Genomic DNA, 22502 nt, shown 5'->3' with positions numbered 1-22502 from the left:
GTGCAAAGGAAAATACACTCAAAAACAAAAAGAAATGCCAAGAACTGACTGAAAAAGTCTGATCAATTAATTCCCCAAGAAACAATGAAATCTCTTCTCAGGGACCCAGAAACTTAAGAAGTTGTAATTTATTGTTTTATATCATAAATTTTACATTTACTTCTTTTTTTTTTTTTACATTTACTTCTTAAAGCTGGAATAAGACCAGTAAAAATAAATCTGCTAAGATTTGCTTAGAAGAAAAAAGTGCTTGTCATGAGCAAGATAACACAAAAAGCGAAGTGCTGAAGATTAGAAAAAGGTAATTTTCACTGACGAAACTCACTTTTTCATTTAGGACTTTCCCCAAGACCATCACAAGAAGTCCAAGTAAGATCTAAACATCTTCATTAGACTATAAAGTGTCCACCAATAAAATTATTTGGGTATTAAAAAATATTTTGTTTTAATCAGTTGAGAGTCACCACATTATTCCCATCCTCATTGAGACGACAAGAAAAACAAACTCATTATGAATATATATAGCCATCAAAATATATTTCTATATTGGCCATGTTCAAAAATATTTGTTTTATTCTGTATTCTGAGTTCTTACATTTTCTGTCAGGAGGCAGGTGGCATACCTCATTGGTCCTTTGGAATCTGTTGGTCAATACTTTGATAAGTGCTCAGCACAGCAGTATTACATTGCATTTATGTATCTTAACTTTCCATTACATTGCCCCTTGGATGGGCACTTCTTTGATTCCCATTCTTTGTTACCCTAAGAAGAGCTATATTTTTGTATATCCTTAGAGTTTGTCTTGCTTGGAACTACTCCATCTTTTCCCCTCCTCTAATTCTTTCTCCTTTTTCCTCCCTTTCTTTCCCATTGAAATGTGTTTGTATATTCTATTCTCTATTTATTCTTCCTTCTTTTGACCAGTTTAGATGAGAGTAAGTTTCGAATGTCAGCCATGTCCCACCCTGCTTTTTACTTATATAGATGTCTACCTCTGTATATTAATTATGTGAGATAATTTTCTTTACTATTCCTTTTTCTACCCCACCCCCTTGCCCAAAGTGTATTCCTTTTCCTTTCTCTTTCCATTCTTAAGACCACTCCCAGACTTTGTCTATTTGGACTCCCTTTACAGATTCTGATAATGATAAAGATCAGAAGGGATACATTTATTATCTTCTGAATGTATAGTTCATCTTTGTTTATTCCTTTTATCATTATTCATTCATGTTTTTATGTTTTTTTTCACTCCTGCATTTGAATCTCAATGTTGCCCTAGTCTTTTCATCAGATTCTTGGAAATCCTCTGTTTCATTAAAGATTCATTCCTCCCTCCCCATTAAATTATTTTCAGTTTTCTGGGTAAGTTACTCTTGGATATAAATCTATATTCTTTGCCATCTGGAACATTACATTCCAAGTTCTTCACCCCTTTATTATAGTGGGTGCTAAATCATGTGTGATCTTATTTATGGGTCCTTGGTACTTGAATTCTTCCTTTGTGACTGCCTGCCATATTTTTCTTGGGCCTGGAAGCTTTGAATTTGGATTATGATATTCCTGAGAGTTTTCATTTGGGAGTTTGTTTTAAGAGGTAAATGGTGGATTCTTTCAATTTCTACTTTGCTTTCTGATTCTAAGAAAACTGGACAGTTTCAAGTTTTCTTGAAATATGGTGTCTAGCCTTTTTTTGAAGTGGAAATCATATAATACAATGATTCTTATATTTTTCTTTTTGCTATGTTTTTCAGGTTAGTTGTTTTTCCTATGAAATAAATAGATTACATTTTCTTCTATTTTTTGCCTTTGGACTTTGTTTTAATATTTCTTGTTGCCTCATGAAGTCAGTAGCTTCTATTTGGTCAATTATAATTTTCAAGGAGTTTTTTGCTTTGCAAGGTTTAAAAAATAATTAAATTCCAATTAAACAAAACCTTTATTTAGTGCCTACTAGTTTTAATATATTGGAGCAACTATGTGGTACAGTGAATAGGGTACCAAGCCTGGAGTCATGAAGAACTAAATTGAAGTCTGCCCTCAGACAATTACCAGTCCTGTGACTTATCTTGGTTCTTCATCAAAAATGAGAACACATGGGAAAAGGAAATGGCAAACCCTGCCAGTGACTTTGTCCATGGGGTCAGACATGACTGAACAACTGAGCAACAATAATAAAGTTTAACATGCTACTTAAAGAGCTGGAGATGTACAAGCAAAACAAAACAACACTTCCATAATATTGTCTAGTTTAAATAACCTTGAGTAATCCCCTTCTTTTAGAATTCCAGTTTCTGGAAATTCTTTTGACTAAGTGATTACAGCCTTAGCTGCTCCTTTGTCATTGTGCAAGGTTTTAAACTTCTTGTGCCAAGCTGTTTTTTCCAATTCTTTTTTTCCATAGTGCTTATTTCTTTTTTAAAATTCTCCTCAAATGCTCTCATCTCATTTATAAAAACATTTTAAAACTCATTTAAAACTCTTGATTCATCTAGCTACGTGGATGTTTTGGAGACAGTCTCTTTTGTGCTTGTGTTGGGAATTTCTTACTTTCAGTATCTAAATGTCTTGATACCACTGAAGAAAGGATTCACACACACATTTTACATATATGTGTGTGTACATACATACACATATATAAACTGAGAAGGAAAACTGTTCTGGAATCTTAGAAATTTCCAAATAAGAAACTGAATTCTACAACATGACCTAGCACCATGCCACACATCACAGAAGGTTAAGTAATACATCTGAGAAATGGGGATAAATGTGCTTCAGTGGATTAGGAACTTGCCTGATTTAACTATCAATGAAAATCTAAGGACTAGACTTGGAAAACTGGGTCTGTATATTGCTTAATATACAATGAAATCGATGTGTGATTTCATGATGAAGAATAAATATGCATTAACATCTTGCCAATTATGTAAGACTTTATTACAGCAAAAAGGTATATAACTTAATAAAAGTTTTTTTCGAAGTATAAAAAGTTTTACGGTTTATTGTATAGGTCAATACCTTTAAGTATTTTACTTTTTCCCAAGTAGTTTATAGACTACTATGCCTTCTGGGATGGGACATTTCCTATTTTTCATAGATGTAATTACTAAGAAATTTTCTTTAAATCAAATCTAAATGTTTGTATGATACTTCCATGTAATGTTTCTAACTTTTTTTCTGTGAGCCCAAGTAGAACAAGCCTAATTCCTCCCTTCTTCTTCTTCTACATGACAGCCCTACAAACACTTTAAAGGTCTTTTGAAATCTCTTCTTTGGGCTAACCATCTTAATTTGCTTCAAGCAATTCTTATAAGATATGATATCTTGAGGTTTTTCTCTATCCTAAATGTCATCTTCCGAACATTTTCTAGTTTATTAGTGTCCTTCATGAAATGTGGTACAAAGAACTGGATATGATACTACAGTTGTAGTCTGACCAGGAAAGAGTACAGAAGGCTATCTATCACTTTTCTAGCCCTGGACATCTTGCCCCTCTTAATAAAGTCTGTAATTAGATTACTCTTTTTGTCTGATATATCATACTGTTGACTCATATTGAGTTTGCAATTTACTAAACTCGCAGATCTTTTAGAAGTACTTCTGTTTAGTCATAACTCCTCTATCTTGCATTTTCTTTAAACTGAAGCATGACTTTGCATTCATGTATCTATATTAAATTTAGTACAAATTTAGCTGGTTGAGATTTATTCATATGCTGATTCTGTCTTCCAGTTTAACTTTCTCTCAAGTGTCATGTGAAAATCTGATAAGAATGCCACCTATACCTTTATCCAAATTAATGATAAATGTATTCAATGGTGGAGGGCAAGCACAGATCCTTGGGAGAATCTACTGGCAACCTCCTTTCTATCTGATATAAAAATTGTATTTTTTTTAACCCTTGCCTTCTGTCTTAGAATCAATACTAAGTGGTAAGGACCAAGCAAATGGAATTAAATGATTACACAGGGGTCACAGTTTTAGGAAGTATTTGAGGCCATATTTGAACTCATAACCTCCTGTCTCTAGGTCTGGCTCTCTATCTACTGAGCCACGCTGTCTTTCACATTAAACTCTTAAGGACTTTACCCTAGGTCTAGCAATTTAACTATTCAGAATCCTCACATTTTAGCTCACATCCCTCTAGCTTTTCCACAAGAATAGATGGAGATATTATCAAAAGGCTTTGCTAAAATCAAGGTAAGCTACATTAATAGCGTTTTCTTTATTTACTAATTTGGAGATTTTATCCAACAAGAAAATAAAGTTAGTTTGTTACGACTTATTCATGATGAAGTCATACTCAATCTTTATGATAATCATTTCCTCTTCTGGACATTAAATAACATTCTCTTTAATAATATGTTTTAGAATATTGTTAAGCATCAAAGTCAAATATACTATCCTATAATTTACAGACTCAATTTTCCACCCCTTTAAAAAAAATCAAGGCATTTGTTCCCTACTCCTGTACCTCATCCATATTTGCTATATATAAGATCACTGATACTGGTTCAGCAATCACACCTACCAATTCTTAAAATATCTAAGGATATAGATTATCTGATCAAGTGATCTGAACTTATCAATGGCAGCTAGTTAGTATTTGTTTAATTAGACAAAAAAGACTTGAACAGTTAATTTTTTTTATGAAGTACAACATAGCTTTGTGTGAATTTGTTTGAACTTGTTTCCAAATAATGTTAAATGTTAAATAAAATAATGTTAAATATTCCTTTTAGGGAGCCTCTTTTTCTCTTGGGCTCATTAACATCTATTTTATTTTTGAGCAGATCACAACTGCTTGTTCTATTGTAGCATGAGTCCAGATAACATTTCCAGGATTTTTATGGACTCTCTGTCCATAGTATATGTTTTGCTTAATGGCCTAGAAACCCCCAAGTACTTTCTTTTCTAAGATGAGAAGCTTATAACATGTTTTGCTTTTAGTCTTACCCTAGATCTCCATGTTGGATTGCTCCAAAAATTGCAATGATTTATTAGAGAAATTGGCTTTTCATCTGGAGTAAGGGCTTTATCTCTACAGAACCCCAGATCTATATTGGAAGAGGCCCATGTATAGGGAGATCATTTGGGGTTAGACCTCCCTATTGAACAGGGAAACTTGGTTTTTTTCCCCATTTTTTCCTTTTAAATTTGTTTTAGGGTTGGGCTAGATCTTTACAAATATCAGCATACGTACAAGCTACAGAAACTTTAAAAAAATTTTATATTTAGAATTTGCTTATCTCTGTATTGGGGGTAATCTCTAGGGGGATAATTAGCCATGAGAGATCTGGGACCTCAAAAAGACTTAAATTTAGGAGTGTCTAAGAATTCTGCATCATAGACATTGTTGAACACAGTGTATGTGGAAATAGTGAAGAACTGTGCCTAATGGATAATTAATAGAGCCTCAGTCACAAGAAAGTTATCCAGGAGTAGGTTCATGAACCAGTGTGCCTCAGAGCATACCAATTCAGTTAGAGAACAATGATCTACATCACCATGATCTTAAGAGGTTGATAGGGGAACTCTTCAGTTTGGGATCCAAACCTGTGAACCTGTATTAGTTATTTATATACATGGCTTATACTCTTTACTAGACTGAAAGCTCCTTAAGGGCAGGGGCTGTGTCATATGAATTTTTAGATCTCTCACAGTATCCAACACAGTGACCTAAATGTAATAGTTTCCCAATAAGTGTTTGTTGAATGAAAATACATATTAATGGAGGAACTGGTTATTTCAGATTTTTCCTAACTTCACTATTTATTCAGAACCATGACAGCCCAAATCACCATGTGGCAATTCAAATGAATTATTTATTCTGCTAGATTGAATAGTCCATTCATATTTTAATATATTTTACTATATAAATATGCAACCATAAAGCAACAATATGAAATTACTAAACCCCAAATCATTATTAATGAAGGATCACATGAAGGTAAAAACTATAGATCAAAAATAGTTTATTGTCTAAAATTTCATGAATGACACCTATACTTTTATACAACATTATTTTTTCTAAGGGCTCAAATAGCTTTACAGAAACTATGTAGTTCATCTTTACAACATCTTCATGAAATAGGTCGAAGATGGAGGTTAATATTTATTGCTCTTATTATATGCTACTTCATTCCAGCATCTTGAAAAAGAATGTAATATAGAACCTTATCATACATTCTTTGATAAAGAACATAATTTGGTATAGGACAGTGATGGGCAAACTTTTTAAAGAGGGGGCCAAAGGAAAGGAAATGCTCATCTGTCAGTCTGTTTCTAAGGCAACTCTTTCAAAGTTTCATTGTATTGTATCCTACTCATTGTATTCGTCAGATTAGAAATAATGTCACCCAGTGGGATAGAACATTTCAGGGGGCCCCATCTGGTTTGCAAGGCTGTAGTTTGCCCATCACTGGCATAGGATGTTAATTTTTGATCCTACCCAACATATTTTTAGCTAATAATTTATAGAAAATTATTATCCTTAGATACATTTATCAACCCAGTTCCAAAGAAAAATAAATAACATTAAATATTATGGTCAATTTAAATTTCATTTCTTTCAAAAAAAACTTTGTGACGTATTCATGAAGCATTTTGGCTTTAGAATTTTGATTCAAGAGAATAGACAGAATTAGTGGATTAATTTGAGTACTGTATCAATCTGAAATCAGAGCCAATATTCCTAATAATTTTGACTGACTTCTATGATTCATGCCTTCAGTTTCCCATGGGAACTATGCACAAATAATAAAAAAAATTTAAGACTTGGTGGAATAACAAACATAGTTTTTGGTAGATCATCTGAATTTCTTAGGTGACTGGTTAGTGAATATCCACTTATATATTGGACTGTCCAAAGATTATGAAGAAAATCTCACACAGCTTTTGCTTTGGGGAATGTATTCTTTACTTACGATCCACAAATGATGTAAATAGCATTCTGAACCTGCTAAGCCGACTACCTTCATCAGCCCACATTCGAATCACTCCAATTCCCGTTTGAAGCATTACATCATTGGCTACCGTGCTGCAAAATTTGGCCTTCAGGTTTTCAATTGAACTGCTTCCGTCATACACTGCCACAAAGTTTCTCTTGCATTCATTTGAATGTTCCATTTGGTAGTCTAGGAATCTTAGATAAATCTGTTAATCAAACAGATGAAATTGGCTTTTGACTCAAGTTGTACAAAAATATTTGTATCTATTTGTTTATCAAATGGTAATGGTTAAGGACAGTGAATAATTCTGATCACTGAATAAATCAATTGCTAAAAGAATTGAAATGTGTATACTAATTATTTTGCTTATCATAATTAACTGAGCAGTGAACTAAACTTAATACTTGCACCTTAGAATGGTCTAGCTGATTAATTGAAGAAACACAGTATTTGTATTTTGAGGAAATTACTAAAACAGCTGAATTTTGACTCCAGTGATTTTATTCCAGATGAGAAAGAAATCTGATCTGTAACACTAAAGTAGTTGCCATTAACAGTCTCAAAACCCTACATCCATCTTATTTCCAATTTTGTTATCATTGTGTCTATTATCTGACATTTTGTTACTTAAAATACCTGCTGTGTTGCTCAGGCCTGTATGTGGGTTTCCTACTTTATTTTCTTGGTTGCTTATATATGGAATAAGATTTCCTTATTGCCATATAAGTGATATGGCGAATTTTTGCCACTTTGGACATTCTTAATTCTGAATGGTGGAATGTAAAGGTTATAGGTACATCACTAGAAAAGGAATATGAAGGTCTTGGTTCTTTTACTTTCTATGCTGGGCATAACTCTTTTTACTTTGTTTTTTGCACATATAAAAATCCTTGATAACTTAACAAGCAGTCTAGTCAGTTTCTGGGCATTAAAATATAGCTTACAATAAATTATTATGTAGAAATATCTGATTAAAAATCTATGAATGGATTATCCCTATGCCTTCAGCTCGGGTCATGATTTGTTTGCAGATGGCTTAATTTGAAAAATGTTTTAGTAAAGAAAAGTCTTTTAATGGAGTACATAACTAATGTTTTACTCACTGATTAATTGGAATACAATCCTATTGTCTTTAGATAGCACAATAATGCCATTTCAAGCCCACAAATTCTAGATAAATATACAAACACAAATATCACTGTAGGTACTTCATTACCCAAGTATATTTTAATGGAATGGGAAATTACTTCTTTGAATTAAAATATAGCTTGAAAAGTTTACTTTGCCAAGTTATGTGTCCATTTAATGTGAATGAAGAATTTACAACTTCTTGAATGCATGACTGTAGTGGTAACTGATAATCATGTAGTAGAACAGGATGTCCACCTCAAAATCTAGTGTTTTGATTATCTCTTAAAATAGTGCAAATCAGTGTTATCTGTGCCCATTATTAAGTGATATAAGATACACTTTATGATAAAATCAGTAAGTTTAAATTATGAAATTTAAAATGTTTGTGTTTTATGTTGCTGTTATCAAAGGTAAGGAAACATATGCCAGTTTGCCAAATCAGAATTAATGCTACTTAAGAGTCAAAATCCTAATGAAATTACTTATAAAGACAAATAATGGGACACATGAAAACAAGATAATTTATTTCTACTTGTGAGTACAGCTAAATCAATCTTGAAAGTTTTAACTTAGCTATGGATCTACTTTCCTATAATATAACAATACTTAAATACTTAAAACAAATATGATTAACTACAAGTAGAAATGAAATCTTTAGAATAAAGCTAAATTGTATGGCTCAAAAGGCAACTCATACAGCTGGCAATGTACCTAACATATTGGTATTATACTTAAAAAAAAAAGAATTAGATATTGCCTTAGAGTATAGTATAAAGGAAGTAGTGTTTTATTGAGAGTTGGGAGACATCATCCTTAAGCTTGTTTTCTTACCTGTAAAATGGTTTCTGTATTCTCTTTCACTTCTTGCTCTTGAATTTGTAAGTAGATTTTTTTAATATCGAGTTTTATTTAGATTATTATCAAATCTCCCTCTCTCTTTGCTCTCTTGAACATCAATCATAAAGGCAATATTTCTCTCTTATTCTGATTAAGCAATTTGCCTCATCTTAAAAAATAGAGTAACTGGGGCCATTAGCATTTTATCCTTTAAAATTTTCAAAAAGAACGTGATTACTATTTCAGTTTGAAATGAAGACTAATTAAAATACATTCAATTGAGCAAAGACATGCTAGTTTCTATGATACTAACTCAAAAAATATTAAATAAGCTTCCTACTTTTAGTGATTTTCTTTAAGTAATTTATATTCTGAACAGATAAATTACTGAAAAATACATAACCACCTGTAAGCTCTTTAAAAGATGATTTATGTGATAACAAATACTGTGAGATAAAATTTTCAAATACTTCAATATTCCTAGAAGTATGAATGAAACATAATCAGAAATCAAAATTTTAAGAGCAATTTCAAAACTGTAACATATGGTTATCACCTAATAAAAGATTCATGATTTATGTGCTATACAGTAATTTGTACTTTAAAAGTTGGGCATTTGCAAATTTAAAAGTTTCAGTGGATTTGTATTGGTTCTTAACTTTCTTTTTTTTTTTTAAAACCCTTACCTTCCATCTTAGAGTCAATAATGTGTATTGGCTCCTAGGTGGAAGAGTGGTAAGGGCTAGGCAATGGGGGTTAAGTGACTTGTCCAGGATCACACAGCCTAGGAAGTATCTGAGGCCCTATTTGAACCCAGGACCTTTTGTCTCTAGGCTTGGCTCTCAATCTACTGAGCTACCTAGCTGTTCCCTAGTCTTTAACCTTCAAACTTTATATTTTGAGCAATTTTAAGATAATAGTATTAGGCAAACAGTAAGCATTTAATAAATATTTGTTAAATTAACTTTTTAAAAAAGTTGTCATACATATTAATAAATATAATTGCCTCCAAGAGTCTAATTAAAACCAAAATAGCATATTAAATAAATAATAGCTAATATCTTTTACTTTAGAATAACTGACTTTATGCAAATACCTTGGCTTTTGGAGTAGCTTTAATTGTCCATATGCAGTCAACTGCTTGTCCAGGCTTTGTTTTGTCTTCCTGCTCTACCTGACTAGAGCGTACTATTCCATCAGCTCCAGAGAGTTCAAATTGGCAGTCTAGAGGGAACACATAAATGATGTTAATGGAAAATAAGCCTCATTACAAATGCCATAAGGAAAAAAGTTGTAATATCATACTAGACCTGGGATGGGATTTAAAATACCTCCTAGATAAGTAAAGTCTGGATCTGTAACAGAAAAAAAGACAATCACTGGTGCTGAAAAGATTTTAGAACTCGTTCAAAGTTTAGCAAATTTAATTATAATTGTATTGCTTGTTGGTCTATTTACATGCCCCATGCTTTTCCTGCACATAAGCCTTTGCTTACATTGTTCTCTATACCATAAAATACTTTCCTTTTCTTTCTTCTCATGGAAATTTTATCCATATTTTAAGGCCACTTTCTAGGAAGTTTTCTCTGATCCCTATCTTGCCTGTTGATGATTATTATTTCTCACTTTGGACTTCACATAGTGGTTTGCTTATGTCTCTTTTATGCATTGTTTCTTTATTATTTTGTTTTATAGCTTTTTGTATATGCATTTTATTCTCATAACTATGTCGCATGTTCCATGAAGATAGGATCTATTTGAAACAAGGTCTATTTTCATCAATTGTTTTCAAAGCATATTCAGTGTAGACTATGACTTATGAACATCCTTTCCATTTGCTGTAGGCTGGTGCCTTAGCTGCTGGAAGATACTCTGTTATGTTAGTATTTATTTAATGAAAATGCTATTTTTATTATGATATTAATAATTATTTTTTGTCTAGTAGGACATAATGTCTTGGCATCTCAGCCTAAAATCACCACCAAGTTGCCTTATTCTAGTGAAGTGGAAGGTTGTTTTTATGTGATAAACAAGTTGGCAGAGTAGATTCACATGATATTTTGCCTTGTCAAAGTAATCACGCTCCCCAGATATCTAAGAACCACTCTTCTCCATGACATGGCACATCTGTCAATTTCTTTATTTAATTAAAACCCTTACCTTTAACAACAATAATGTACGATGATCAACTGTAAATGACTTAACTATTATCAACAAGGCAAGGATGCAAGACAACTCTAAGAGACTCAAGACAAGAAAAGGATATCCACTGCCACAGAAGGAATGGTTGGAGTCCAAATGTGAATTGAGACATACCATTCTTTATTTCATTTCCTCCATGAATTTTTCTATAGTGAAAGCAATATGTGCCTTTTTTCACAATATGATAAATATGGAAATATGTATTATATGATAACATGTATAACCTATCTTATATTAACTGTTTTCTTGGGGAGGGGTAGAAGGGAGGAAAAGAGAGAACATGGATTGAAAAATACCAGGAAATGAATATTGAAAAATTGCATTGACTTGTTATTTGGAAAAAAAATTACTATCATTAAAAAAAACCTTACCTTCTGTCTTAGTATCAATTCTAAAACAGAAGAGCAGCAAGGGTTAGGTTAATTGGGGTTAAATGACTTGCCCAAGGTCAAACAGGAAGTATCTGAGGCCAATTTGAACCCAAATCCTCTTGACTCTTGGTCTGGCACTCTATCCACTGTGCTACTATCTGCCACTTATACATTACTTCTTTAAAGAATGAATATATCTAATTATTTGTTTCCCTATTGACCCCTTTCTTAACCAAAGTATTCCTCCTTTTGAAATTCTTTTTATAGGATTTGATGTAGATGAAAAATGAAGAGTCTACAATATATACAAAAGACTAAAGTTTTGGGGAAATATTTTCCTTATAAGTATATTAGTCTGGGAGTCAGAAAACCAGGATTCAAATTCCAGTTCTAACTAGCGTTTTCATCTTTCCTTGCCTCAGTTTTCTCACTTGAAAAATGAGATTGGCCTAGACGACTCTAAGATCTGTTCTTACTGTATAAGACAATGATTAAAATCTCTTAATACCTATTTTTTAACTCTGTATGTTATAATGTAAATCCTTTGATTTCAGGATTTTAATTTGTTTTTATATCTCCATCATTCTTAATAGAATGCTTTTTTTTGTACAGAAGTGACTGGTAGTTATTGTTGAATGATAAATCCTAAAGGTAGTGGTCAATTCATGTAATAGGGGAAAATTAATTGATCTAGTTGTTTGGAATCATGGGGACAAAAGAACTGATCCTGTGATTTTTTTCTGTTTCTTCTAGATGTTTGCCATTATGAATATATGAAAAGAGCCAGGGAAACTTTTGTGACATTTTCTGACGACAATAAATATCAATATTTCAAAGCAGTACAGAATCGATGCTAGAAGTCTTGCTTTTAATCTTTTTTTAACATTCTTATCTGTCCACAGAGTAACTTTCTTTAGGTTCTGCCTACATTTTTTATAGACTGCCTCTGTGCTGATGGATACAGTTTGACTAGTTGACCTCCTTTCTATCCTTACTATTCTATGTTTTGAGATAGTTAATCATTGGGGGTGGGGGAGAAATAGAAAATCTTACCTGGAATAAAAGAGTATTTTGCTCGAAATCCCAGTCCTTCTAGTTCTTCATCAGAACTAAACTTAATCCACATAAATCTCCCTGTTGATCTAATTAATGAAGGGCTTTTTACACCACAATAACGATCTATGAGTGGAGAGAAACCAAATGGTCCATCTCGAATTTCCAAGTGATCAAATCGACACTCAAATGAAGGCTCTATATAATAATGTTCATCAAAGGTCAGTTCTATTCTTTGACGTGGAGCAGCTGTAATACAGAGAGTCATTTGGGACAGTTTTAAAAGAAGGAAGTATGTAATGTACAAACACTGAAAAGATCTAAGAGGTAAAAAAGAGGAAATAACTGCCGAGTCAATACTTTACATCCAAGGACATCAATATGAATGAAATAATATGCTTGGAGCCAATGTGAATAAATGAAGAGGAATTGGCAGACCCACAGTTGCATTTATTAATAACTTAAACATTATAAAGAATGTAGGTCAGAATACATAGTTTATATTAACTATAGCATTATTCATTGTAGAACTATAATAATTTCCCCTTCCAACATACATTATTTATTTATTAGCTAAACATGTTTTATTGGAATCAAGATTTCAAGGAGCAAATATTCAATTCATGAAATATAATGGATCAATGAAAACAAAATAGGAGAAACTGCAAGCAAGAAAAGTAATGTTATACTAATGAGGATTATGAACAGAAATTTGCATAGGGTCTAGTAAATAATTTCAGTAAAGCTTAAGGAAGTTTCTCAGAAACATTTCTCATTAATATTGATACTTGGGAAGACAAAAAGTTGAACCAAATTTTATATTAGTTTTAAGGTTCTTTTAAGGAATTAAAAAAACCTAGAAATGTCTTCATTGTACATTTGTTTCAGTCATATCCAACTCTGTATGACCCCATCTGAAGTTTTCTTGGCAAAGATCCTGGAGTGGTTTGCCATTACCTTCCCCAACTAATTTAAAAATAAGAAAACGGAGGCAAATAAGGTTAAGTGACTTGCCCAGGGTCATACAGCTAGTAAATTTCTGAGCCCAGATTTGACAACAAGAAAATGAGCCTTCCTTCCTGACTCTAGGCCTGGCACTCTATTAACTATGTTACCTAGCTGCCCCTCTGTACCACTTAACCTATCATATTTTTATAACTGTTTGAAATTCAAAGTCATTTATTGTTACTTATTTAATCAGCACATAAAATTAATTTGATTCAAAATGTTTAAAACTATATTATGTCATTAACCCTTATAAGTTTAATATAATCAATAATAAGATTCAAGAAAGAGACATTTAAAAATACCTTCCAAAATGTAGATGCATTCCTTGTTTGGTGGGTATGATTCAGGATAATTTGGAGAAGCAAAATGACCCCCATTGCTGGTTCGAACCCAAATTCCACATTGAGTAGCTGGAATATGTTTAATTCCAATATTCTGTCCATCTTTAAAAAAAATTACATTAAGCCCTATCAATTAAAGCAAATCTAATTGCCCCAATAACAACAACAACACACACACAGAAACTTTACCCATCATACATTTAGAGTTTCATAGACATGCCAAATATCACCCTTGGTAAACTTGACCCATCTTAGCAAGAGTGAAGGAGTACAAATTTCTGTGTACTATGTTAGAAAGATTAGATTTTATAGGAAGCGACATGACCTCTGTCATGAAAGCCTGACCTAAAGCAGTTCAACTGGTTTACTTTCATATCCAGGAACATTTGGACAGGTTTTCAGGGCTATGGGTGTGGTAGGATTCTTTCGTGCTCATAGAATTGAGAGCTGGAATCAATCTGAGAGACAGTTTAACTCAATCCCTTCATTTTACAGATAAGGAAACTGAGGCCCAGAGAAGTTAAATGCCTTGAGCAAGGTGTCCCAGGTAGTAAATAATAAAGCCAGAATTTTAAAAAGGTGCCCTGATTCCAAATTGAAAGTCCTTTCCAGTAGACCATACTGTCTCCCTGTCTGCTTGTATTGCAAAAATGTGTTTCTTTTCTTGCTTTATGTTTAAGAATGCCTCTTACTCAATTTTGTGCATACTTCTGTGAGCAAGAAACCACTAGTAATAACAGACTTCTGAATAAACCAAGGCAAGAATAGCTATTGACAATTTACTTTGCTTAATTGTAGCTGAACTCAGTCAACTGAGGCATATATGTTGACAGAATGCCTTAGGTCACAAGAACAACCAGAGGAATTATGGAAACAGCATTCAGTAGTTAGACTACTTTCTATTAACCCATCCCACTATCTTGTATATATTATAAATTGTCACTATAAATGCCATACCTTGGGTCTTCTGGGCCACAGCAATGCCTTCCACTACAAGTACTGTTATTAACAACACTAGTGAAAGAATAAAAAACACATATTAAAATAAAACTATAGTTAAAGATGCATTATATTTCTAAGGAAAAATTGATGGCAAAACATACAGGAATAAAAACATTATTTCTTAATCATATGGCCTTCAGCCTCAGAGTTTTAAAAAATCCCATTTCTGTTTCCTAGTGTTAGAAAAATTACTAAAAATCTCATTTGTACTCAATTTGCGTACTTGAAGTACGAATTTTAAAAGTATGAATTCTAATTCCTTAGTTGTGGATAGAAAAAGCACAAGTTTAAAAATCTTTAAAACAAATACTGCTGATACACTAACTTTTGAATCAAGTCTACCATATTTCAAAAAGGTTTTAAAATAGAATGTTTTAAATTTAAATTTAATTTTTATCTTTGGAATGCAATACTGTCTTTCCATGCACAGTGGATAATGCATGAATGTGTTATGTCAGTTAAAGTTCATTTGGATTCTCTGACATCCAAGTTTCTACAAGATAAAAACAGAAGTAAGGGGGCAGCAGTCTCAAAGAAATCAATTAAAGAAGTTTCATAGCCCTGCAGAAAATCCTATGCTACAAAGCAATCTATATTTAGAAAATGAAACCTATCAAATTTTTCTGTATAGTACAAGTGAACATTTTAGAGAACAAATTGAAACCATCTCCTTAATGTGATGATTTTTGTTATGTGAAGTTATATGATAGTTACCTTTATATTCTATGTCTATCAGTGTTGCTGTCTTTCATTATTTCCCCCTGAATGGAAAACTCTTATGCCTTTAATCTAACTTTCATCTATAAATATGAGCTTTTTATATTACTGGTCAACTATCCATTCATCCAATGAAGTTCAAAAAAGTCTAATGTATAAGTAACAGACCAGGAACAATTTAATAGTAGTTAGTGTACAAAAGAGTTAGATGTTTTGAATACCTACAGGCTCAAGAGGAGTAAAAAATATGAGGCAGCTGCCAAAAGCTAATGCTAAATGCTTTTTGGTTTGCATTAAAATAAATATCTAGTCTTTCTATATTATTATTTAATCAGACTCTATCCAAAGCCTATTCAGTTTTTGATCCCATACTATAAACATGTTTAAAACTTAAATTAAAGAGCCTGAGGATGTTTAGTTTTGAGAGAAGACTCACAGAGGTACGATAGCTGTCTTAAAATAGTCTGAAGGCCTATCCCTGGAAAAGGGATTAGATATATTTGATGTAATGCCAAGGAACTTAACCAGGACCAATGGGAAGTTTTTATAGAAGGCAGGTTTTAGTTCAATGTAAGGAGGAATTCTTACAATTAAAATTGGTAATGAAATGAATTCCCTCCCAGGGAAAGTGAGTTCTCAGTCATTGGACATGTTTAAGAAGAGGCTAAATATCTAGAAGTACATAGTGAGAATTCTTGCAAGGATGAGAAATTGGACTAGATTCCCCCTTGAAGTCCATTCCAATATGAAACACTAAGTATATACTGCGTGAAAGGTTTGGAGGATAGAAGAGTGTTTAAGGAATAGTCTCTGATCTTATCAAGGATCTTGTGATTCAGTTGTTAAGATCTATTTCAATTTTCAGCTGTTGTGTTTTTGCTGACCTACTCTAGTTCATTTCTGTTTCTTACTTTCTCTTTTCTTTTTATTCTTTTATTTGGAGGGTCAGTGCTGTTGTTAAAGACGTAATATAACCAGAGGAATTAATCTTTTTGTGAACTTCTCTAACACCTAAATTGTATTTGAGTTAGAAGGATTGACTCTTAGGGATAAAGATATCACTATATTTATTAGGACAAATATATTCAAAATGGAAATAAATTAATAATCACATAATTCTAATGATTCTTTAAATAGCATTATCTATCTAAATTAATATGAAATCAATCCATCATGCTATAAGAAACGCTGCTGCAGAAGTATTACATTTCATTCAAGTATAATTCTTAGCTGTTGTATTCTTTTCATTTTTTATGCCGAGACAAATGGGCATTCTTATGAATGAATCACTTCATGTTTAAAAAAAAAAACCTCTCACCTTCTGTCTGAGTATAAATATTGTGTATTGATTCTAAGGCGGAAGAAGTAATAGCTAGGCAGTGATAGTTAAGTGACTTGCCCAGGGTCTCATAGCTAGGAAGTATCTGAAGCCAGATTTGAACCTAGGACCTCCCATCTCTAGGTCTGGCTCTCAATCTCTCAAATCACTGAGCCACCTAGCTGCCCCCGACAAACTAGTTTCAAATGCATAATGCATGATAGATATTTGGATAAGATAAGATATTAGATAAATGTAAGTATTAGGAGGAAAGGTTAAAGTAAGCAATTTCTAAATTGAAACTAGGGGACCATTAGTAAAACCGACAAAAAAATTAATTGAGATGTTATAGACATAAAAATCTAGCTATACACAAATTTGGTTTCTTTATTGATGATATCAAATTATTCACAAGTGGAATAAAATGTTTTAATTAAAGATTCAAAAACAAAATGCTTATTACATTTGATATCGCATTTCTAGGATTGCACAAAAATGAGTTTTCTGAAACTGTCATTGAAACAAAGATTCTATAAAAATATAGAAAGGAGGGGCTTTGTAGTGCACCTAAAACATCTGCTTTTTTCCCCTAGTGGTAAAACAGTGATTATTAATCATCCTAGTAACATGTTATAACAAACATATGAGTTTGGCTGAGAATTTAATAGATTTTTTGTAATGAAGCCATTATAATCAGTCTGAATTATTAAAATAAAATGCCATGAATGTCCAACATCAAGGAATACCAATGAATAATTAGGTTAAGATGAATCTCTCTGCTGCAACTTAACATTATGACAGGATAATAGCACTTAAGTTGTTTATAACCCTAGTACTGAACAAGTATAATTTGAATGGAATTATTTATCATGCAAGGTGCTTCTACATTTTTTTTCTGTCCTTGGTCTTACCAAAACTCCTATCGCTCTTCTTGCTTTCTGACTAAGTGGTTGATTAATTTTTCTTCCTCATCTCCCATCCGCTTAGTTGCCAGGTCTTTTTAATCCCTTATTGTCTTTTACTAAGTACTAGAGATGATTTAGAGCACCAGTGTTCCTTGAGTTGAGTGTCAAGAAAGGTAGCTTACCCTTTCTCAAGATAATTTAATAGCATCAGGAAATAGTCCCAGTACTAGAAGTGTGAGCATGGGAACTTGGACTTGAGTGAATTCAGATGGAATCTAGTGAATGTTTATTGGAAAGTATGTCTGAGTTGGTGAACTCACGTTCACCAAGAACGTCATCTCAGAAGTCTCAGATTTTCATTAAAGTCCTGGTCTGAGAGAGACTAATAAGGATAAGGAAGTATGGTAAATAACTTGGGTCCAATTGCCCTCCTATGCAGAGCAGATACCAGTAAAATGAACTGTGATAAAAAACTCCCAAATCAGATTCTGTAGCAAATTGAACTGTGTGTGTTTTTATGTTCCTCTTAGTTCAATTTGAGGCAGATATCATTGGGAAATTGGGTAGAGATAGGTAGAAGGCAACAAAGGGTGACTCAAACTGAGATGTTTGTTGGAGTGAGTATCACTTTCAATCTCTTCCTTTCTCCAAACCATCTTTCATACAAATACTAAAATAATTTTTCTAAAGCACAAGTCTAACTATGGCACTAATCTGCTAAATATTTTTTGTGATTCTCTGTCACATGTGAGATAAAATACAGATTTTTAACTTTGCACTTAAAGTCTTCCAAAATTTGGCTCCATTCCAGCTTTATTTACTTCTCATCACATACTCTTCTATATTCTTCACATACTCATGTTCTGGTTGACAGGACTACTAGTCCTTTACCAAACTTGATATATCTTTCCCTATGTTTAAGTATCCGAATAGGCTCTACTCATGCCTGAAAAGTATGCATCCCTCTTCTCTAACTTTTAGAATACTTCTTTTCCTTCATAGTAGTTCAGTTGCCATCTCTTCTGAGAGGCCTTTACTGATCATTCCAGACAGGGATGTTCCCTTTTTTTCTCAAAATTTCCCAGAGCACTTGTTTTGGATCTCTACTTTGCTCTCTCATTTATCTCCATCATAATGCTTTGCATATAGCAGATGTTTAGTTGAAATGAATTTCCAAATCCAGATATCACCCAAGACAATCTATGTTTTGAAGAAGCATACAAAATACCAAGCCATTAGCATGACATAGTGGACAAAGTGAGTCAGGAAGACCTAGGTTAACACCCCATCTGACACTGCCTCTTGGCAATCTGTCACCTTGGGCCAGCTATGTAACTTCTGATACTCTCAATTTCCTCATCTGCAAAATGAGAACAATGTTTTTCATAACAACTCCAAGGATTGCTGAAGCTCAAATGAGATAATGTATGTAAAATGCTTTGCAAATGCCCAAGCACTATATAAATTTCAGTTGTTATTATATTAAGGTTGAAGATCAAGTCTAAGTTTAGACCATGTTTCTCAAATTTTGTAACTTTAAAGATAGTATGCAAGTCTATTCAGTTTTGTTGAAAGGGAAGGATTCAATTTTTAACAACCGTGGATGAAAGGCATTATTTTTAGCCTTTTTGACTCTGGAATTCAGGTGAAGGATAACAATATTCTTAATTATGACTCACTTCTTTCTAATAAAGAAGGATGTAAGGACAGAAACTTATACTATTGGAGACATAAGGTATACTTTCAACTTATCCCATCAAAATCATCAATATTAACTTTAAACCCTACCTTCTTCTTGTCCTTTTTAGACTTTCCATTTGAAGTTTGTTCTTTCTAATTAAATGAAAAAAGTAAATTTATTTTTTTCAAATTAAATTTAAACTCCAAATCTTGGGCTTTAAGTCCCTACCAACTCCAACCTCTCTACTCTAATTGTCCTTATTTCTCACAACAATCATACTACTGTAAATAAACCAATATCTATTTCTTCCTAGCACACAATATTGAACTTAATGAAGAGAATTAGGAGGAAAGGAATTGAGATCTCACTCAACATTTTCATAGCCCCAACTTTAGGCCAGCCCCATTTTCAATGAGATGATTTTATGGTTGTTGCTGCTGTTTTTTAAACCTTTATTTAGGCCAGAAGGTAAGAAGGTATATCTTCAATGAAAAACAGGGGATTCCATCTATAGCCCACTCTATTTTTAAGTATAGGGAGTTGAGGTATTCAGTCATTTTACCAATTTTTTAAAATAGGAGATATTGGGCCAAAAAAAGTTTTACTATGTTCCTGATAACAAAAAGGACCTTAACATCATCCAATCTTCCTTATGGTAGTTAAACATCTACTTATCAAGAAGAATACAAGGTTTAGTGAACTTTGTAAATCCCTGGATCCTAGCATATGCTTGCTAATCACACTGCCAATCACTTCTGCCAGAAAAAAAGTAGCTTGTAGCAGAAGTGCCTTCTCTTTTCTTAAGAATATGACAGTCTCCTTGTCAAACCCAAACCACTGTAGGAAATTAGAGTGCTCCTGAGAAGACAGATATGCATACCTTCCTACTGTAATTACCACAGATTCCTGCTCACACACCCTTAGTCAAGACTGGACTACTTTCTCATTATTGTGATACCAAATCATGTTTTAGAGAACATTTGCCTCCCTTTTCCTCCAGCCTCCAGCTTTATATTTTCTAGTAAATCTCAGAAATAATGCATAAATGGATTTGTTAGCTATTTTGAATGGGAAGAAATGTTGAGGTTTTAGACTAATCTCTTTCCTGTTCTTGTTACCTATAGCATAACTATGTAAACAGATAACCTTTCAACTAAGGTAACCAAGAGTACATATGCCAGGGTTTACCAAAGTACTTTGCAAACTACAAGCTCTTAGTAAATGAATATTGAATTGAAGATATGCCCCAACAACTTTATTGTAGGTATGGCTCTTATATGGCTGACAGGCTAGTGGTTGTAAAAGTAAGTCTAACATATCCCCACGTAGATGGTGTTTTTAAAAAAATGGTGTCAATGAAAAGTTGTTTTTCTGCTGTAACATCAACATCATACATGCAACTAAAATCTTATAATCTGAAATCTAGAATCCTGCTGATTTGCTATATTCAGTGGTGATCAACTGGAGCATTCATGTATCCTGCATGGACTAGAACAAGAACATATCTAAGCATGTGGTTCAGAGGTTGCCTTTGTGTTTATATCTCTATTGTTATTTGTATGCAAATCTGATGTTTACTTAATTTGGGCTTTCAATGCTAGAAATCTATTGAAAAGTTTTGTTTTTTTTAAATTACCAGGACCAAGAAGGAAAGTCACTTAATAATTTACCTTGCATAATAAGTTTTCATAAAGTCTGGTACAGTTATTCTTATCCTAAATCCTATAATCTAAAAGAATCAGTGGCTCATTCAACATTTGTTTTCTACTTAAACTCTTAACTTCCTATTATATAGGTGATTTTAAAGGGGAAATAGTCAATGAATCAGCCAAGTTTTTATTAGTATCTTTGATCATGCAAAATTTCAGTAACAACTGTTTTAGAAATAATGTATTCCAATGTAGAAGCAATCTACCTTAATGTGTACTTGCAACTTGGACACTGAATGGTATTATAGAAAAATCCTAATATCTTTGAAGAGTGTTTCCTTAATAACATAAAGTAACAAAAATGCACATGGAAGATGATTCTTTTTAATAAAAAGAAAAATAGAAAGAAAAAAAAAGCTCAAGTATATAAACAAGTAGTATCTCAGATTCAGAGTTGGAAGGGACTTCAGAGGGCATCCAGTCAATACTCCTGCCCCACTATTTAGCAGCTGAGGAAGCCGAGGAACAGAGAGGTTTTTAGGAATTTGTTCCATGTCAAATAGTAACAAAATGAGCAGAAGTGGCATTTGAACTCAGGCTCTGACTCTAAATTAAGGATTATTTCCACTATGACATGCTTCCTATTTTAATTAAAAATGGTTTAGAACAGGTTATTAAAAGAAATAGCAAGTATGAAATCTGATAAGGATTCCCATTTTTCTAGTGACCCAAGAGGACAGATTGTACTGGCACAAGTAAAAAACATTCTTGAAACATTAAAACAGGTAGTTCTATGAAAAAACTAATAATTTAGGGAGGATAAGTGAATTTTATTTTCTGGTAATATTTCTTGATACTTATATATAAGGAATACAATTACCACATACACTTCATACCACTACACACATACATATACTTTTATATATACATATAATATATACCTATATATCTATCCATCCACTCATATACATACAAACATGTATATGTATATACAGACATATATGTATTTGTATGACATGCCTGGAAGATGAGCATATCAAATTGACTATCACCCTATTGAATTCCACCTTACTCTATTTCAATTCTTAATTTTAGGCCAATGATTTAACTCTTTATCTAACATTTTACTATTAATGTAATTTATTATTAGTTATTAATCTTGCTTTAAGCTTTCAAAGATTTGTCTCATGCTGCCTTAAGAGTACTATAATACCTCAATTACTTTAAGATGATATCAAAAGGCACTGGTGAAATTTATAGCCCTAAATATGTAAATAATTCAAATTCACAGCCTCTGTCATAAAAATATAAATAAAATTATAATACCCTTTTATATAGA

At 32.6% G+C, this 22502-nt stretch overlaps 1 protein-coding gene across 1 annotated transcript in view; it reads right to left on the bottom strand.

The window, feature by feature from the left end:
• Positions 1-22502, bottom strand: part of NETO2 (neuropilin and tolloid like 2) — a 34262-nt gene that overhangs the window by 9255 nt on the left and 2505 nt on the right. The window contains exons 2-7 of the mRNA XM_044664175.1: positions 14849-14905; positions 13853-13993; positions 12543-12791; positions 10248-10271; positions 10013-10140; positions 6925-7153 (exon numbers count right to left, since the gene is read on the bottom strand). Coding sequence (XP_044520110.1) covers positions 6925-7153; positions 10013-10140; positions 10248-10271; positions 12543-12791; positions 13853-13993; positions 14849-14905 — 828 coding nt within the window. The remainder of the gene's footprint in view (positions 1-6924; positions 7154-10012; positions 10141-10247; positions 10272-12542; positions 12792-13852; positions 13994-14848; positions 14906-22502) is intronic.

Source organism: Gracilinanus agilis, chromosome 2 (assembly GCF_016433145.1).
Source record: "Gracilinanus agilis isolate LMUSP501 chromosome 2, AgileGrace, whole genome shotgun sequence".
Taxonomy (NCBI): Eukaryota; Metazoa; Chordata; class Mammalia; order Didelphimorphia; family Didelphidae; genus Gracilinanus; species Gracilinanus agilis.
This window is presented reverse-complemented; position numbering and strand designations above follow the sequence as displayed.